A 17,948-nucleotide genomic window follows, 5' to 3' on the forward strand; every position below is an offset into this window, starting at 1 on the left:
AATCACTTCATGCTACAGACTGGATTTTTAAGATACTTCAAGAAAACAGCTAACAACTACTGAGAAGTAATTTGTATTTGAAATTTTCAAATAACATTTTCAGTCCAAATGCCAGACACATGGCATATGTGCCTGTGAGCTACCAAGTGTAACTCCAACCTAAGATCTTCTTGACAGCACCTGGTCATTCCGAAGACAAAAGTCATCACAGTTGTAACCTGCTTCCCTGGTTTTGCCCGTTGTTCCCAGACAGCGGAAGAAGAGAAAGCTGGACAGGACACTAATTAGATACACCAGATTTCTTGGAGTTGTAGTTCAGTTTTTTATTTGAATCCTTTCAAGACAACCATTAATATTAATTACTGTGCTCCATTTATAGAAGAGTCATAGCAAAAACTCTGCCATGGAATATCTAATCTCCTAATGATACAGTAGATATTAACAAAAGCATCAGCCAAAACCAATTCTAAAATTTTGAAGAAAAATTTAAGCAGGCAAATACTAGGTAGAATGTATATGGCTGAACTGAAGGAAGAAACAGCAACAGCCTATTTAAAAGGAAACCCAATGGACTGAACAAAATTTTACGAGAACTCTACAGGTCAAAACCTGGTATTGTTGATATTGTTTTAGTATTCAGGCTTTTTTAGACAGGTATCAAATACTACATCAAACCAAGTTACATTCTCCAAGTTACACTACTCTTTGGAAACCGATGATTGCTCCAAATGATAGCCCCTTTTTTTTTTTTTTTCAGAATAAGCAAAATAAAAGTTCCCTGTACCTGGAATTCTTACAAGCTTAACCATCAATGACATTCTCAGTGTTTGCAGATGACAGACACCTGCACTCCGTCATGACTACACCCCAAGCAAGACAGAGAACCAGCAGCAATTTTGGCTTGTTCTTAAATGTAGAATTCCAGTCATGGATGAATCCCAGAATGACTGGTGAAAATGGGTCAGAAGCCAGGAACTAAATTAAAGATGTATGATACAGCCTGAGTTACTACAGACAGTGGTGAGGAATCTCTCCTTCTCCAGCATTTACACCAGCATCTTAAGTTGTAGGCTGTGAATTTTCCAGATAAAGCTGCAGTACCACTTTTCCACAGCTTATACCAGATTTCTTTGTTTGGCAAGAGTAGGAACAAAGGCAGCTTCAAGATGCAGGCAGAGATGAGATGCCTATTTCCCCAAGAGGTCAGTTACTGCCTACTCTAGCAGAACACAGTAGGAAACCCCTCCTAGCATCACATTAGGCTTTACTAACATTCCCTTCACTGAATGCCTTCAGTCTCTTCATGACAACCCTGCTCTTCCATCTGCCCAGTGTCTGTATGAACTGTTCTGGGGAGCACGGGAACATCAGCAAATGACAGGGAAACTGAGGGATGAGATGGCAGAAGTGTCTACACAAACACCAGCTGAGAAACCTAGGTGGTAGATCACATATCATAGGGAACTTTTCCTGTTGCTGATAAGAAGCAGACAGGAGCAGATTCTGAAGACAAAAGCTGTTTAGTATTCTAACAGGTAATGAATTTGGATGGGTGGGGTAGAACAAGATCTCCCAAGTTCTCCATCACCTGCAGCTCAAAAGAGAGGGTGAAAGAAGAACATTCAGTTATATCACATAGCTCCATCTTCCATGAATTGGACTTGAACACAGGTATACAACCGTCTTAAAAAAAAATAAAATCAAAACCCAACAAAATACCAAAACAAATCCCAAAAACCACAACATGCAAAAAACCCGAAAGAACCTCTTTCCCACCCACCAAAGAAAAAACCAAACAACAAAACCACAAAAAGAAAACCTCTACAGAAACAAACAAACCCCACTAAACAGTGAAATAGGAATTTGCTGACAATTATCATGCACACCTCAGCCACTTTCCCAGGGTAATCAGAGCATAGAGAATATGAAGCACAAATACTGGCTACTTCCCAAGAGAAAGGAACCTTCACACTATGCTGTTTTCCATCTACTTTCCTAGTATACAGGCCATCCCCCAGACATGTCACCTGTAGAGTTCAGAACACAGTACTCTCACAGTACTGAGGACTCTTTCCAGCCCTAGAAAACTGTAGGTACTAAGCAAAGCTTCATCTATTTGAGACACAGATGGATTTGGTTGGTTGGATTTGTGTTTAGCACTTGACAGTCACAGAACTTTGACTCTAAGGAAACTGATTTGCAAAGCTATGACACACATACACTAACAGTCTCTCTGTTCACAGCTACCTTGGCAAGAAAGGTAGAGGATGTGGAGAGATTGCTGGAATAATGTACAAGCCTTGTTGACAAAACATTTTACAAAGTAAGAAGTTGTCCAGGTCTGAATGTCAGTAAAACACAGGTTTCTGTAGCCTAACAGCACAACATCTCAAAGCTCTGATGGAATGCATTACCTCGTTAATTTTTTTCTGAAATTCTTGTATTTTCTCTTTTCTTTGTACTACTCCTTCATTAAGCATATCATACTGAGCCTCAATATTTACCAGTTCACTTTCCAGTTTTGATTTTTCCTAGATAGAAAAAAAGGAAAAAGATGGTATTTTCTCTTAATAGAAGGATCAACTTTCTAGAAATTGAGACAGCTCTGTTCCATGTTAACTGTTTCTTCTGATTAGAAATTTAAATATTTTCTTCTCTAATGCCACTTAACCACTATTATTGCTAATCTGCATGTAACAATTAGTTTAAATGAGCAGAAAAGCAAACTAAATACCACATAAAATGCACTTTGACTTACAGACTTCTGAAGGTTACTAAATGATAAACCAAGCTTTTTAAAACTACAATACAAAAAGCCTCATGTGAAGTACCCTGCAATCTTGTTTTTTATATTTTATCAATTCCTCACTTGTAACTGCTATATGTAAAACTTTAGCTGAATTTTAAAAACTATGTAAGGAAGTAGCATTACTTGATGAATAACTGCAGTTTAAAACAATCCAATTATTAAACATGAAAATTATACAGAGTTAGTATTATACCATGAAGAGATTAGCAAGACGTTTCTTTTTAATAAGGTCTAATTCACTCTGTGAATACTTAAGTCGTGTCTGAGTTCCTTGGCACTGAGCACGCAATTGCTTCAAGTCAGCCTCCTTCCGTCTGATCTTCATTAAGTCCTGGGAAAGTGTTATGGTGGAAGAAAAAGCATTTAAACAAAAGGCGTACTATTTGAAAATTATTTGTTTTTCAGCTTTTAAAGCTAGCCTCACTGACAAAGGCCTCATTCAAGGTAAGGGCTGATAGCACAGGTCATATTCAATATTAATATTGTAATGGATTTGTTTCCCCCAAGAAAGTACCCACTGGCAGATTACATTACAACTCCATCCTTCTTAAAAAAAGTCAACACTAATGACACATTGTTTTACACTGGCATGTTTTGGTTCATGCAAACATTCCCATGTTGACAGATCATATTGTCATTTTCATTACAAGTCTTCAGGTACTCTGAACAACAACTTTTTCCTGGAGGGAGCTTGGACCAACAGTCTTGTCCTGTATTTCCACCTGTGAGCTGAGAATCACAGCTAAGAAGAGAGATGCAGAGTTCATTATTAACTAGAACAGAATGAACAGCTATTATGTCCTGTCAAAAGCTTTGAAAATTACATTTTTAGGAGATCACCTTCCCAGAGCTGAAATAAGTTAGATATAGCATGACTTCTACAGTTAAGTGCTTTTAAGAGACCTACCTTTAACTCATTAATCAAGCTATCTCTTCTTTCTTTCATTTTACTCATTTCTTTCTCATCCCAACATCTAGCTTTAAATTTTAAATCACTTGATCCTCCAGAAATCACTCCAGATTTCAAAAATAAAGTTCCATCAAGAGCCACTGTCTGGAAGAAAATAAGTTAAATCCAAATAAATCAGAAAAAACCCAGCCAAAATACCCCATGCACTAGTGCCCAAGATACGGTAGTTATCACCACCATTTTTGTAACAACCACATTTGAGTTGGGCTCAAATTTTTCTTTTCTCTTCCAAACCTGCTAACATGAGATATTTGAAGCAAAGAAAAGGTCTGTTGTTTTTTAGCACTAATTACATTTTGGTATTATTACAACTGATCAGAAAATAAAATGAAATTGTATCATTTCCTTGCATATAGCCACTTGTGTCTACACTTCTACTGAAAAGGTATAGAACAGACACCTTTTAAGCTCGGTAGAACAGACCAAGCAACGTGGTACCGGAGCAAAGGCAAACAGCTTGTTTGTACAGTGAAAGTGTAAATTTTAGTAAAGAACATGGGTGTTTTTGTGACTATTTCAAGTGAACATGACTTCACACTCACCTTCAACTTAAAGGTGTCTTAATCTAAGTTTTAAAAGGTTTATTAAGTGCATAAAATACTGTCTGCATCAATAGAGACAGGAATAAGAAAGAACTGCAGGAAGTGACAGAGAAGCTTCCAGTCCTTGACATAACCTGTATCTACAACCAAGGGATTCTGGCAGGTATTTTAAAGAATTTTGAAAGCATTTCTTCAAAGAAAATCTTGTAAGATAAAGTCTGTATTTTTAAATCAGACTGTTTCAGAAGCAAGATTATCCCTCCCTCCCACTCCTAATCACAAGGACCATACCAAGAACCATATTTGCACACTAACTATCCTTTCATTTGCCCCCTCCTTTTCCCAGGAAACCACTTCAACTTACTTTCAGGGGAAAACAACCATGTGAATTATCTAGCGATTTGTTTCTGTGGGATTAGACAACATGGTACCAACTCTGTGTTTATCTGTAATACTCCAGCATGTTTACAGAAGTAATGGCATCAAACACAAAACTGCAATGAAAAATGTATGCAACAAACTTTGGCTTCTTACTTTCAACCTCACTGGTCCATCAAATGCAATATGTTTTGCTTCCTTAACTGTTTCGCAGATCAAGGCATTCCCACTCACAAACTGAATGACTTTTTTCAATGGTGCAAATTGTGTTTGTACAACATCCACCATCACTTTAGCTCCTTTTACCTCCCTTAGCTTCTCGTTAATTGGTTTGACCTGTAAAGCAAACAAGCAGTGTTTAGAATCCACGCTGTTAGAGCAAAGCATTTCCAAATCTGAGTGGTCTGGGGACAGAATGTACAGATCAATGCACCAGGGAGCTCAATCACTGCAAGACTAGAAACAGATCTGGGGTTTATGTTCTTGGTACACCATTGTCCTTCAATCTGTGTAACCTACTGCATTACTATTTATAATGGCATTAAGATACTATTGTGTAACCTGTGCATGAAATCAAAGGACACTAATGCATGGGGAATAAACAAGAGAGTTCAAGATCTGTGCCAAAAGTAAGACTAAGGAAGATGTGAGCTTGCTACTGAATGAGGCAGGGAGCTTAGTGACACAGCATATAGAATGGACTGAGGTACTGAATTCCTTTTTCACCTCAATCTTTGCTTGCAAGACTAGTCTCTGGAAATCCTGGGTTCCAGAGCCCAGGGGGGAGTCCGGAACAAGAAAGATACATTCTTGTTAGGAGAGGATCAGGTCAGACAAACTTAAGCAAACTGGATGCATGTAAATGTGTGGGCCCTGGTGTGATGCAACCAGCAGAGCTGAAGGAGAAGCTGATGTCATTACAAGGCCACTTTCTATGTACCTTTGAATGATCATGGCAACTGAAAGAGGTGCCTAAGAATTCGGGGAAACCAAGTGTCACTCCTCTGTTCAAAAAGGGGCGAGAGGAGGACCCAAGGAACTACAGGACGGCCAACCTCAGGCTGATCCTGCAAAAGGTGATAGAGCAACTTATCCTAGAAACCAGTTCCAGGCATATGAACACTAAACCTTGGAGAAGTAGTCAACATTGGATTCATAAGTCAGTCATGCATGACCAACAACAGCCTAACAGAATAGAAATGACTAGCCTGGCAGAGCAGGGGGGAACAGTGAATATTATCTACCTAGGCTTCAGAGAGGCTTTTAACACTGCCTCCCCTAAGATCGTCATTGAGAAGCTGATGAAAGAGGGTCTGGATGAACAGTGAGATGAACTGAAAACTGTCTGAACAGACAAGCCCACAGGGCGGTGACTGGTAGCACGAAGTCCCATGGGAGGCCCGTAGCAAGCCATGTCAATATTGGAATCGATCCTCTTTAACACCTTCATTAATTAATTATCTGGATGATGGGGAAGAATGTACCCTCAGCAATTTGCTGATCACACAAAACTGGGAGGAACTGCTGATATGCCAGGTGGTCATGCCGCCATCCCGAGGGACCTCAGCTGGCTGGCAAAGTGGACTAACAGGAGCCTCACAAAATTCACTTGCCAAGTCCTGTGCCTTAACACTTAAGCCTATTTTAGTTAAACTTAAATGAGCCAGTACCAAGACTTACAAGTGTATTAGCTTGCTGATGACAGGATAAAGAAAAACATACTTACATCAAGGTAATCCAAAGCAAGAAAAGTTTCAGGTTCAGCTCGTTCCTGTTTTAGGAACCGAATGCAATCTCTTGCTGTTTTTTCAGTGGCAACAACAATAGCAGTCATGTATTTGCTGAATACCTTGGTAACAGCAAGCTGGTATTTTTTATGAATAGGATGACACAGGTCAAGCAATCTTCCAAACTGAAGATTAAAATAGAGAGAAATATTAATACTTTAGATAGCAAAAGTATTTCTGCATACAAGGTATATTTTCCTCTTACTGCTTCAATATTACCTATCTACCAGCTGCACTCTCTCACAACAACAGCTGTACATCAGAAAAAACAGGAATCATAGCAGTCATCAACCCAACTTGCAAAGTATATCTTCAGAATCTGAAGGGATGTAATTTTTTCTCTAAGGTTACAGTCACATATCTCAATGTTTTACTGAGAATCTCTTTCATACACTTCTAGAAGCATGACAGTGACAAAGATACCTAAGCATGTTTTTTGGAGAGTAAGAAAGTATCTAACAGTAAGATCTTAAAATGACATTAACATCTTAAATAAATCGACCTATTACCTGCAAAATGCAGGTACCACTCCAGTTTCAACCCAAAAATGAAAAAGCATGAAAGGATAAAAACTAATTTTCTTGTACTGCATAGTCCAAATAATCAAGCCTCTTTTGCCATGTGTTGAAATAACACATCCAGAGAGAAAATTAATTATAGTTCTCTGTTGTACATGCTCCCTAAAGAGTTTTATTTCTTTTCTGTAATTATAGGCAGAGTTGAACTTTTTCTGAATGACCAAATTCCACTGATGCACATTCTGAACATTATTATCTGTGAATTCATGCAAAACCAATTTTCCTGCTTCTTGACATGTAGCTACTCATCTCTTCTTGCATATCTACAGTTTTCTTCTTACCAGATTTAAGCAAATGAAAAGACAGCTGGCAAGAGCTGTGAGCCAGGTACTTAAACTACTGGAAACTCATGGCCTACTATGATCTGGTTTTCAGACACACGCATTTAAGTCTAAATGCAATGTCAGATTTCTATGAAAACAAATACTGAGTGTCCAACTGAATCTGTAATAACAGCAAAGTTGACAATTAAAACTATTAATGTAAGAATGCAATTTTGACAACTAAGCTGTAAAAACTATAAGCAGCTGCAAAATTCCCTTTATTGATGGGCCAAATCCACATAAATGCACGTGTCAGTACTACAGCAGAACCATGTTATGGCACAGCTAACTTCAGTGTGCAGTGCACACCCACCATTGTAAGCATGTTTTAAACAGAACAGAAGCTGTAAGATGGATGTAGGAACTGAACATTTAGAAGCAGTCTGCCATTTTTGCCCATGAAATCCAGAAGACCGAGACACAAAGATTTCCTTCAGTTCTGCCAGCAGACCAGAAGACAAAATGTGTCTTGACCCTTCCATCCTAAAACTGTGATTTAGGTTGCGTTCACTCATCTGGAATTAGTAGACTCGAGCATTAAGGAGCAGTTCAGTAACAACTCTGCTGCCTCAGTATGGTAGTGTTGGGAGAACTACTACAGGAACAAGGGTGACTGAAGCAGGTAGCACTAAGCCTTCCTGTAACAGGATAGTTTATGTACCAAATTTGACTTCTCATTTTTGTTAGAAGCCATCCCATCTCTAAGCACTCTTAAATTTGTAGTTCCTACAGGAAAATGACAGAATATTCCTCAACACCAGCCTTCCCTAAGCTGGTATGGCATCACCATCTGATCCAGTTATTTTCCAACAGGGATATAAAACAAAGAGTGAGCAAAAAGAGGTAAGGCAATCAGGTTTTTGATTTTTTTGGACCATCTTGCTAACTTGGATGAAAAAATTCTGAAGAGCAGCTGAAAAGCAAGTTTCTTACTTTCTGGAGAAAACAACATGATCAGATGCTTGCTGTACTCTGAGGAGATTTTTGCAAAAGACCAAGAAGCAAAGAACTGAAAACATTTTACTTTTTATGTTCTTATGGCAACACTGGAAAGCTGAGTAAACATTAAAAAACATTTAAAAAAAAAGATTTCCAGCTTGCACATCTCAAATGACTATGTGTTTCAAAAAGGACTGATTACTCTGAGTCATACTCAGAGGCCAACTATTTAATTGATTATATTTATTTAAGAATTCCTGTTTGAAATGGCTTTCAGTGTTGCATTATATCTTTTTGATGTCACTAAAAAGATGTAAAGATGCTCCATAAACCAGTTAATGTCTGCTGACAATTCAGGATCAATACACAAACCCCTTAAGTACTGAAGAGTAATTTTAGGAAAATATGTAAAATATGCCAACTTATAAACAAAGACAGACCATTTGATAATATAAAAATTGTCTTTCAGAAGCAGTATTTGTTTGGAATAAATGGTCTCATGGCTAACCTTCCCATTCATTTGTTCAAAATAACAAAGTCAAAAATATGTTTGAGGACAGAAAAACCAAAACCAAATAAGGAAAAAATGAATTAAACACCACTAAATCACACAAGAGAGCAAAATTACTATTTGATGCTAGCAGTAATCCCTTTATTTTTGGAACCTGTGAAAAATAATGACAGTACATGCTACAATTCTTCCAGTAATACTGTTTCATCAAGTACACTCAAGCAAGCACAAAATTCAAAAGGATGTGCCAGACTGTCCAATTTACTCCAGCTGCTTACTCAGTCTAATGCAGAACTTTTATGTCATAATGCTAAAAGAAAGCATTTAAATGAGGCCATTCCATTACCACAGAATCCGGATACAGCCTTTTGAGACTTTCCAGGATCTCTGCTCTCATCTGCTCACGCCTTCCTTCATGGTAATCAATTTTGGCATTCTGTAGTTCACCAACTATTTTGTTCAACTCTTCATTCACTTCACCCATTCTTGCTGTTGCTTTCTCAATTTCCTTAGCCAGCACTTCCTCCTGCTGTTTTTTTTCTGTTAACGATCCACTTTGAACAGAAGCAAAAAAAAAAAAAAAAAGCAATTCACAATTTCATTTATACACACTTTCAGTATAAATTAAGGTCATTTTGCAGTCACCTTACTTCACAAGGAATAAGTATCAGGCAGAAGCCAAGATGCAGGAGGCAAGAACCGAGCTGTGCTAATAAACAACCTAAATATTAATGCTTTCTAGAGCAGCACAATTACAAAACTGTCCTGTTTTCTTGCTCAGAATTTGTCCATTAGTAGCCCCATACCCATAGTGAAATAACTCGAGAGAAATTAGAATTATAGAACCGATTCAAACAAAATATGGATTAGTCACCATACTTCCTACTCTATTTTGAAAGCTACAGTAACTGAATTATTAAGTAAAATTAGTAGTCATCAGTAAGAACTCTAGTTCTTACTAAAATTTCAAAGAAAATAATTAGAAGGAATTAGAAACCTGTGTTTTGAAAATGATTAATACCCAAGAAATAATTAACACCCAAGAAATCCAGTTAGCTTTTGTTTTTTTACACATACGTGCATATTTTAGCATATTCTTCCAACTTCTCTATGCGTTTTTCATGCTCTTCCACCTGTTCCACAGTCTGTTTTATGGTTTCCTATGCAGTCACAAATAGAATGTGTTGAAAATAAACCAGAGCAAAATGACAGTTTTGTAACAAGATACACAGTTTTACATTCAGAACAAGTCCTGAGATAGGTCTTCTCTTCTTTATTGGTATTTCATAGTGAAGTAACAGCATCTTTTGCTATAGTAGGTGCCAAGCTGCACCTGAACAAATAATATAGGGAAATTATTTTACCAAGGCCATTACTGGATTTTCCATGTTCAGCTACAGTTTAGGAAAAGCCTCTTCAGCACAGAGAATCATGACACCAACAAATAAAAAAAACTTTAAACAAAGAGCCAGGAAATTATAGGGCTTAAAACAGAGAAAGTGCTATTTTTGGCCCTGCATGAATAGCTTTTTCCAAAGAAGCTGACACAGCTTCCAAACTGACACAAAACATTGTAGTAAAAAAACCCCGCCAATGGTAAACTAGAATTTTCAATTACTCAAATTTAATAAAAACACACTAACTGAAGCAGGTGAAGAAGAAAAAAAATACTGCTACCTACACAGCTTATTAAGCTTTAATTTAACTCCTGAAATCCTTGTGACCTTTTAAATAGTTCTAGGGAAGGAAAGTTAACCTCTTCATGAACCCACTTAAATGTTTGCATATTTGTATTTCATGCACTCTTAAGTATTCCTTATTCCTTTCTCAACAACACAACGGGACTTGCTCAGTTTAAGAAGCACAGGCAATGGAAATTTATTTCACTTCTAGATGCTAATTACATTTTCCTGGTGACTAGTAATCCAAAAAGAAATAGTATTTTATGAAGAAAAAAAAGGATGTACAAATATCAGCTTAGCTATTATGGTAAGGATAACTTTATATTCTCTTAAGTATGGAGTAAAATATAGACTTTTCCATAGAAGCAAGTTTACATGTACAAGAATGAGGTGTTTGCAACTCTATCACTGGTAAAGTCTCATACGATGCATTGATAAGCTTTCTGAACAGTAGTCTCCCTCAACCTTGACTCTGTAACTAAATGCTGAAGAAATGCATGCTGCCTCTCTAACTTCTTAGTACATGACAAAAATGCAAGTTAGCAGAGTTTGAAAAAAAAACCAACCAGAAAACCCAAAACATCTAACAGGACATGGTTTCCAGCAAAACACAGATCATCAGCTGAGCTTCTGCCCTTTTTACTTCTATCAGAAGCAAACATCAGGCATGGTAACCAAGCCAGAGTGAAAAATGTGCATATTTTATTGTTACATGTTTGTATCTGCAATGATAAAAGATATCAGAATCAAAATGACTGAAACTGTATTCACACAAAACAACTGCCTCTGAAGTGCAAGGAAAGAGTGGACACTGAGATTTTTCCAACTGCAACACATTCTTACACACAACTGACCTTAAAACCATCTCAGCAAAAGGTAACTGTGATCAAAATATACCTCTGCAGGGTGTGTCATACACACATACAACAGCAGTGGGACATCCCAGAAAGACTACACTTACAAAACCAGAAACTGATGACAGTTAAGCCAATGTTCTGAGTAATTGTAAAATATCACAGCCAAAGCTTTCAAACCCAAATCCTCAGTGTGGGCCCATGCAAACGACTTCTGAACAAATTTAGAGGCCATTTTGCTAAACCTGCTGCAACATGGAAACTGAGCTAACACTTGCAATATACCTCCTCTGCTGAGGATTTAATTATGTCAAAGTATTGAACATGCTTATATACAGTTATACCAGAGGAAATGGTAGAGACATTTTTCTCCTAAAAATCTAATTCTAGTTTGATACAAGTACCTCAATTTCATTTTTCTTCCTCCGATTAAGTTTCAGCCTTTCTTGATCTCCTTTATCCTCCCAGCGAAGTTTTTCTAGCTGCTGGGCTAGTGTAGCTACTTTCTTTCTTGCCATTTCCTTTAGCTCTTTGTACCGCTCTAACTGGACAAAAAGAAATAAAAAAAAGATTCACTCCTTGGAAAGTGAGAAGACTTGTTACAGCCTTAAGTAACTACCTACTTTATCATAATAAAAATTATGGAAACTACCCAATTCTTCAGAAGACTCTTCTAGCTACTGATTGCAGGATAACAAGTTGTACTTTTTTAGAGTAAGATTCAATCCAAAGTTTACACCTAAGAGTAATAAAAAAGGCTAAAAAAAGACTGTAGGCAAGAACTATTATCGTTCAGGGAAGTTTATAGTACTTCCCATTCCATCTGAAGGTTAACACTCAGTTTTGCATAGCCCAAAATTAGTGCAAGTTTTGGTATTTGTATTTTCAGCATTCTCATGTTACTAAAAAATTTCACATAGTAAGTGAAATATAAATATTTTAAACAATTCTGCTAAGTGATGACTAACTGACCAAATACCTCTGAAGTGCAGAGCAGAAAGATTCACAAACTAAGGTAATAACCCTGCATGTTCTCCATTAATTGATCAGAAACTATTTTAAGGAAGAGACAGTGGAAAAAAGCTATCACGTAGTTTTACAAGCATTTGTGGCCATATGGTTGCAAAGACAGCTTCTTCCAAAGTGAATTTACTGTCAAAGGATGTAGCCCCTTCCTTCTCAAATGAGCTACCCCAGTTTCAGTCTCAGACCCACAGCAGATGCTATGTATACTAGCAGGTCCGGTTTACTTTTTTGTCTTCATTGTTTTTCCCTAATTGGTATCTCAGATTAAAAGCCAGTTCTCAAAAATCACTCACCCTGGGACCCTGACAAATGTTTTCTGTCCTACCCTCCCACAATGTACCATGTGTCTAAATAAAGCTTAGAATTTTGGTTTTGTTGGAGCTCAAGGGGAAAAAGATTAGTAGGAATCACAGGTCACTGGTGAAATAGCAGTTTCCCTGTAAACAGGAGTATTTTTGGACTTCTCTAGTAAACAGTACTTCTGGGCCTCCTGGTTCACCTGACTTTCTCCCAGCTCAATATCTGCTGCTCTCTGCATTCTCTCTTCTTCAGCTTTCTCCTCAAATGCTCTCCATGCCTTCTCAATATCATTCAGTTCTATCTCTAGTTCTTTTATGTTCTTCTTTTCCTTATCACAGGATTTCTCCTTGTCCCTTAGAGATTTTTTAGACATTTCTACTTTCTTGATTTGGTAGGATGTGTTTTCCTTTGCTTTTATATAGAGGGGTCTCTGCTGAATCAGTGATGCTTCCAGAGTCCTAAAAAACAAAACCGAAAACAAACCCAAAACAACCAACCCCAACCAGCCAACCACCACAAAACACAGCCAAAACAACAAAGTCACAGGTAAAGGGGAGAGAGGGAAGATAGAAAAGACACCCCCTCCCCCCTGCCAACCACATATGCAAACAATCAGTTTTAAACTGTAAGGTTGGGGCTTACACTGTGGGTATGCCCACAGAGGACATTTTTTTATCTCCACTGAAAATAGTAATTTAAGAAGTGAAACATAACCTCCTAAAATTTAATAGCAAGCAAGCATTTCTATAACGAAATATGTATCTAGGCACGGTAGATGAGGTGAAAACCATTTCTAGATTTTACTTCAGTGAACTGCTAGGAGCTGACTTCCATAGCACTGGGCTATCACCCAAATTTTTACCAGGATAAATGCTTTAAAATTCAACTATCACAGAATCTGATTGGAAAACCTACTTCATTTCTTTTTCCATATGCTGTTGGTCCCTGTTTAGTATCCCAAGAAATTTCTTCTTGACTTTAAATGAATCTTCTGCTGTAGAAAGAGACTCTTTCTTGATATGAGCCTCCATATTCTTTTCATCCAAACTGTTTTTCAGAAAGTCAATTTTTTTTTCATTGTGATAAAGCTGAAAAAGCTGCAGTTGTATCCTTTCTTCATCCAGCTCCTTGATTAGCATCTGGTAATGCTCTGCCTACCAATTTAAAATTTAATTTGTAGTTTACAAAAACTATTTTCCATCATTAGCAGTCTAATTTCAAGGCCAAAGTGATGTAAGATGACATACAAGTAGCTGTAATTTCAGTAATGTTCACTAATCATAAAACTCATATATATAAGTCAATACTTAATTAATTATACTGGCAAGCCTATGCTTTCTTTTATTTAGATTATGTGTATTCATCTACCTTTTTAAACGATATTATTATATACTACACCATACTGAAAAAAAAATACCAGACTAAAACCAACAGAACTTTGTGGGTTTGTTTTGTTGGTTTGTTGTGCTTTTTTAAACACTACTGAAGTTCACAAGAGATGCAAAATCTGGCATCTCAGCATGAAAACATGGAGTAAATTGAAGTTACCTCCTCTTTTTCTATCTTTGCTTGTTTGCGTTCTGCTGCCACGCTTTTTTTCTTGTTATAATTAAACTGTGCATCCTCTTCTGCTTGCTGCATTTTCTTCTTTTTTTGTTCATATTCTTCAGCATATTCCCATGAATTACTAATTTGTTCAAAAAGTTGAGTTCTCTCCTTTGGCTTCTTCATTGCAATTGATTCTACCGTTCCCTAAACCAAAATTGAAAATAATTATACAGCACTGTAGATCATTCTGATGCCTTATGAATTTAACAGTATATAGTACAAATTGACCTCTGTATATATTTATGGTGAACACAGTTGGTCTGTCGGCATCTGGATTTGAACCAAAGGAAAAATTTAGTGCCAAAATGAGTATCACCTAACCATGTGGGTTTCTATAAATGTTTCTGCAAAAGGGAGAAATCCATTCTTCCTTAGGAATTTTCGTCAGCAACTCCAAGGAAGATGACTTTTTGAAATGTATTATTCAGCAAATGCTTAAGGCCTATGTAATTAAACTCGTGGAAACTAATAGCTGAACAGAATTTTCAACCCCTCAGTCTTAACAAAAAATCCTCTACATTTTCATGCATCTTTACTAACAGGAGTGTTTTAAGATAAAATCACTTTTTCCTAGCACTCCTACAATTGAATACACTAAACATTTATACAGACCCATACTTTTTTCTATATTGTGAACAATGTAAGCACTCAACTTCTTCCAGATTAGCTTCTTTCTTACTACTGTATGCATGTACATACAAACCCCATTAAGTGTATTTTGTAATCTTGTAGTTCTTGGCCCAGGTCAGGAAAAACATGTTGCCTTGTAGTTAGCTATGGGTGTCCTCATTTCTAGACAATACTTAACTGTGTATTCTATGAAATAACCTAAGAACCTTTTGTTTTCTTTTCAAAGTACCTTGAACGCTCACCTGAAAAATAAGGCAATTCCTGGCCTTGACAAGAATGCCTATTTTTTCAAGCTCAGATACGTACGCAGATCGGCTGACAGACTTGTCATTGAAAAGAAATTCAGAACAACTACCTAAAGGAGGAAAGGAAACAAATTACTGCTGAAAACAGCTACAACAAAAAATCCACTGGAAAAGAATTAAACTATAAACTACTGGAATTATTTAACTGAGCAATTTTCTCAAAGAGGACAATAGATTTCAATTACTCATTTATTCCTTTCAGTAATTTATTTTTTCTGTTTGAAAACTCTAGTCTCTAGTTTTAGTACTTTCTGAAGGAACAGACATGTTTATGGTGCTCATGCCTGCAGCAAGGTGTCAGACCCCATTTCCTAGAGCCAACGTCATCTACAGACCCAAGGAAATATCTAGAGACAGATATCGAGCAAAGAACATAAAATAACTTGTTTAATTTAACTAATTAACCCAAATATGGTTTTTCTTTCATTTATACCACTACTAAAATGTTACCTGAAGGACTATACTAATCTGCCCAACGACGAAATAGTATCGGGCATCTGAAATTCCAATTTGGGTATTTTTGGTCTCCATTTCTTTATAGATCAGAAAATAGACAGTACATGCAGCAGAATTTACTACCTACCACGGATAACTCTTGAAAATGTTTTTTCTTCCCCATCTTCCTCACAATAGACTATCTTCACACTAGCTGTAGAAGAAGCAGGTTTTCCAACATGTGCTCCATGAATAAGTTCTCGAATGCTTTTAACTCGCAAATTTGATGTCTTTTCACACATCACAAAGCTAACAGCATCCATTATGTTAGATTTTCCTTGAAAAGTAAAAAAAAAATTAAGACTTTTTTGACAAGACATACATAGAGGCATCTTATTAAGAATTAGTTAAAGAACCTGGAGAATTGTGAATTCTTTGTAAATTCTATTTCTAATTATGTATTTTTTATTATTTTAGGAAGAAATTCTTCCCTGTGAGGGTGGTGAGATAGTGGCACAGGTTGCTTAAAGAAGCGGTGGCTGCCTCATCCCTGGAAGTGTTCAAGGACAGGTTGGATGGGGCTTAGAGGAACCTGGGATAGTGGAACGTGTCCCTGCCCATGGCAGGGGGGTTGGAACATGATGAGATTTGAGGTCCCTTCCCACTATTCTATGATTTTGTGATTTTATTGAGGAAAAGCTGTTGCACATAATAAACATATTTTTAAGAGGTAACACGCTGGCAGCAGAAAATAAGCCTGTCTGTAATAAAAATTACGACAAAACTAATTTACTTGTTCAGCCTTATTGAAGAAGTCCTTTGTTTTTACACAAGCTTCTCTAGAGGAGAGTGTGCCACATCACTCTCCTTCCTTGGCAGTGAGCTTTCTGGAGTGAAGTGAGGGAGGTTTATTGCATGAGCACTGCATCCCCAACCTTTCCACTGCAACTCCCGTCTCCTGAAGAATACAAGCACTATCCCAGATCCAATCACCACAGCAACAAAGCTCTCTGGTCACAGTCCTTCGACAAAAATCCTCCTAATGGAATCCTCTTTTTGTTTTATCCCTTTAGTCTTGAGCATTTCCGCTGACAGCTTAATTATTTTCAGCCTTTAACCTTGCTACTTCGACAATATTTTGACTTATTCGCAAAAGTATCAGAAAAGGAAGAACACCATGAGGAAACCAGAAAAATAAAAATACTCAATTCAGGGATTACATAATACTCACACCTTTAATTCCGGGTTTACATAATATTCACACTTTTTCCCCTGGATTCATCTATAAAATGTACTCAGACTTAACTGAAAGAGCACCTGGAAAAAGTCTCATCATTCTGAGACTTTACAATACAGAACAGTGGGGGTAGGATGATAAAGAACATGAGAACAATGCTGAATATATTCAACTTACATTCACAGATCTTACTTCAATCGGGTATGTGAGGAAACTACAGGTTCTAAAAATCTGAATTATACATTAAATCATTAACAGACTGGGGAAACTTAAGTGAGATGTTAAACCCATCCTTGCTGCTTTGTTAAGACAGCCCTCACCTCCTACCACTTTGACAAACAGAAGATAAAATCCCCTTGGTTGAATGGAGCTTTCTGAAGCAAAGATCCAATTTTAAGAAGTTCCAGCACCTTGGGATCACAGCGTGGCGCTGCACCTGCAAACGCGCTGCTCGTGTGAGCTTCGTGGCAGCCGCCATCTTGTAGAGCCGCTCTCCCCTTCCCGGAGGAAGCGTGGTAAAACCCACAGACTCCCATAAAAAAGCAGGTTTCCACTGGTACAGCCCGGAGTATTACAATAAAACCGTCTTTATGTGACCTTGGTAAGCTGGGGTAGCCAAGACAAGGTGTGCTGTTTGCAAACCAGGCTTTCTGCTTAAACTTGAAAGCGCCAGGTCAACCCGAAATTAAAATTCCATCAACGCCCTCTCCCCCCCAGCCTGCTCCTGCCCTTTCATGCTGGAAGAACCATCTTCAGCTAAGGATTACAGAGCAGGCACCTCCAAGGCTTCATTTGTGCTGCCGCCCCTTCAAGTGCACATGAGATTTTCAGCAGGTCCGTGAGTCTAAATCCCACCTAACTGAGCCCTCAGTGCTGACAGCTCATGGAGCAGCTGCCCCCTACCCAGGCACCACCCACACTACCTGATCCATTGGGTCCGATGATGCAGTTGAACCTCATGAACGGGCCGATAACCTGCTGCCCCCTCCACGACTTGAAGTCCTTCACCACCAGCAACTTCAGGTAACCCATCC

General features: G+C 37.7%; 1 protein-coding gene across 1 annotated transcript in view; it reads right to left on the reverse strand.

Moving 5' to 3' along the window:
* SMC1B (structural maintenance of chromosomes 1B) overlaps positions 1-17,946 on the reverse strand; it is a gene marked incomplete at both ends in the record, with an annotated part of 29,454 nt that extends 11,508 nt beyond the window's left edge. Inside the window, 14 exons of the mRNA XM_082280102.1 lie at positions 2,415-2,531; positions 3,003-3,140; positions 3,717-3,863; positions 4,856-5,035; positions 6,426-6,611; positions 9,184-9,391; positions 9,915-9,997; positions 11,778-11,918; positions 12,899-13,157; positions 13,615-13,853; positions 14,248-14,451; positions 15,180-15,288; positions 15,822-16,014; positions 17,838-17,946. Coding sequence (XP_082136228.1) covers positions 2,415-2,531; positions 3,003-3,140; positions 3,717-3,863; positions 4,856-5,035; positions 6,426-6,611; positions 9,184-9,391; positions 9,915-9,997; positions 11,778-11,918; positions 12,899-13,157; positions 13,615-13,853; positions 14,248-14,451; positions 15,180-15,288; positions 15,822-16,014; positions 17,838-17,946 — 2,313 coding nt within the window. The remainder of the gene's footprint in view (positions 1-2,414; positions 2,532-3,002; positions 3,141-3,716; positions 3,864-4,855; positions 5,036-6,425; positions 6,612-9,183; positions 9,392-9,914; positions 9,998-11,777; positions 11,919-12,898; positions 13,158-13,614; positions 13,854-14,247; positions 14,452-15,179; positions 15,289-15,821; positions 16,015-17,837) is intronic.
* Between the last annotated feature and the right edge of the window lie 2 nt (positions 17,947-17,948).

The sequence above is a fragment of the Coloeus monedula genome, assembly GCF_965178545.1.
Source record: "Coloeus monedula genome assembly, chromosome: 4".
In the NCBI taxonomy this organism is placed as follows: Eukaryota; Metazoa; Chordata; class Aves; order Passeriformes; family Corvidae; genus Coloeus; species Coloeus monedula.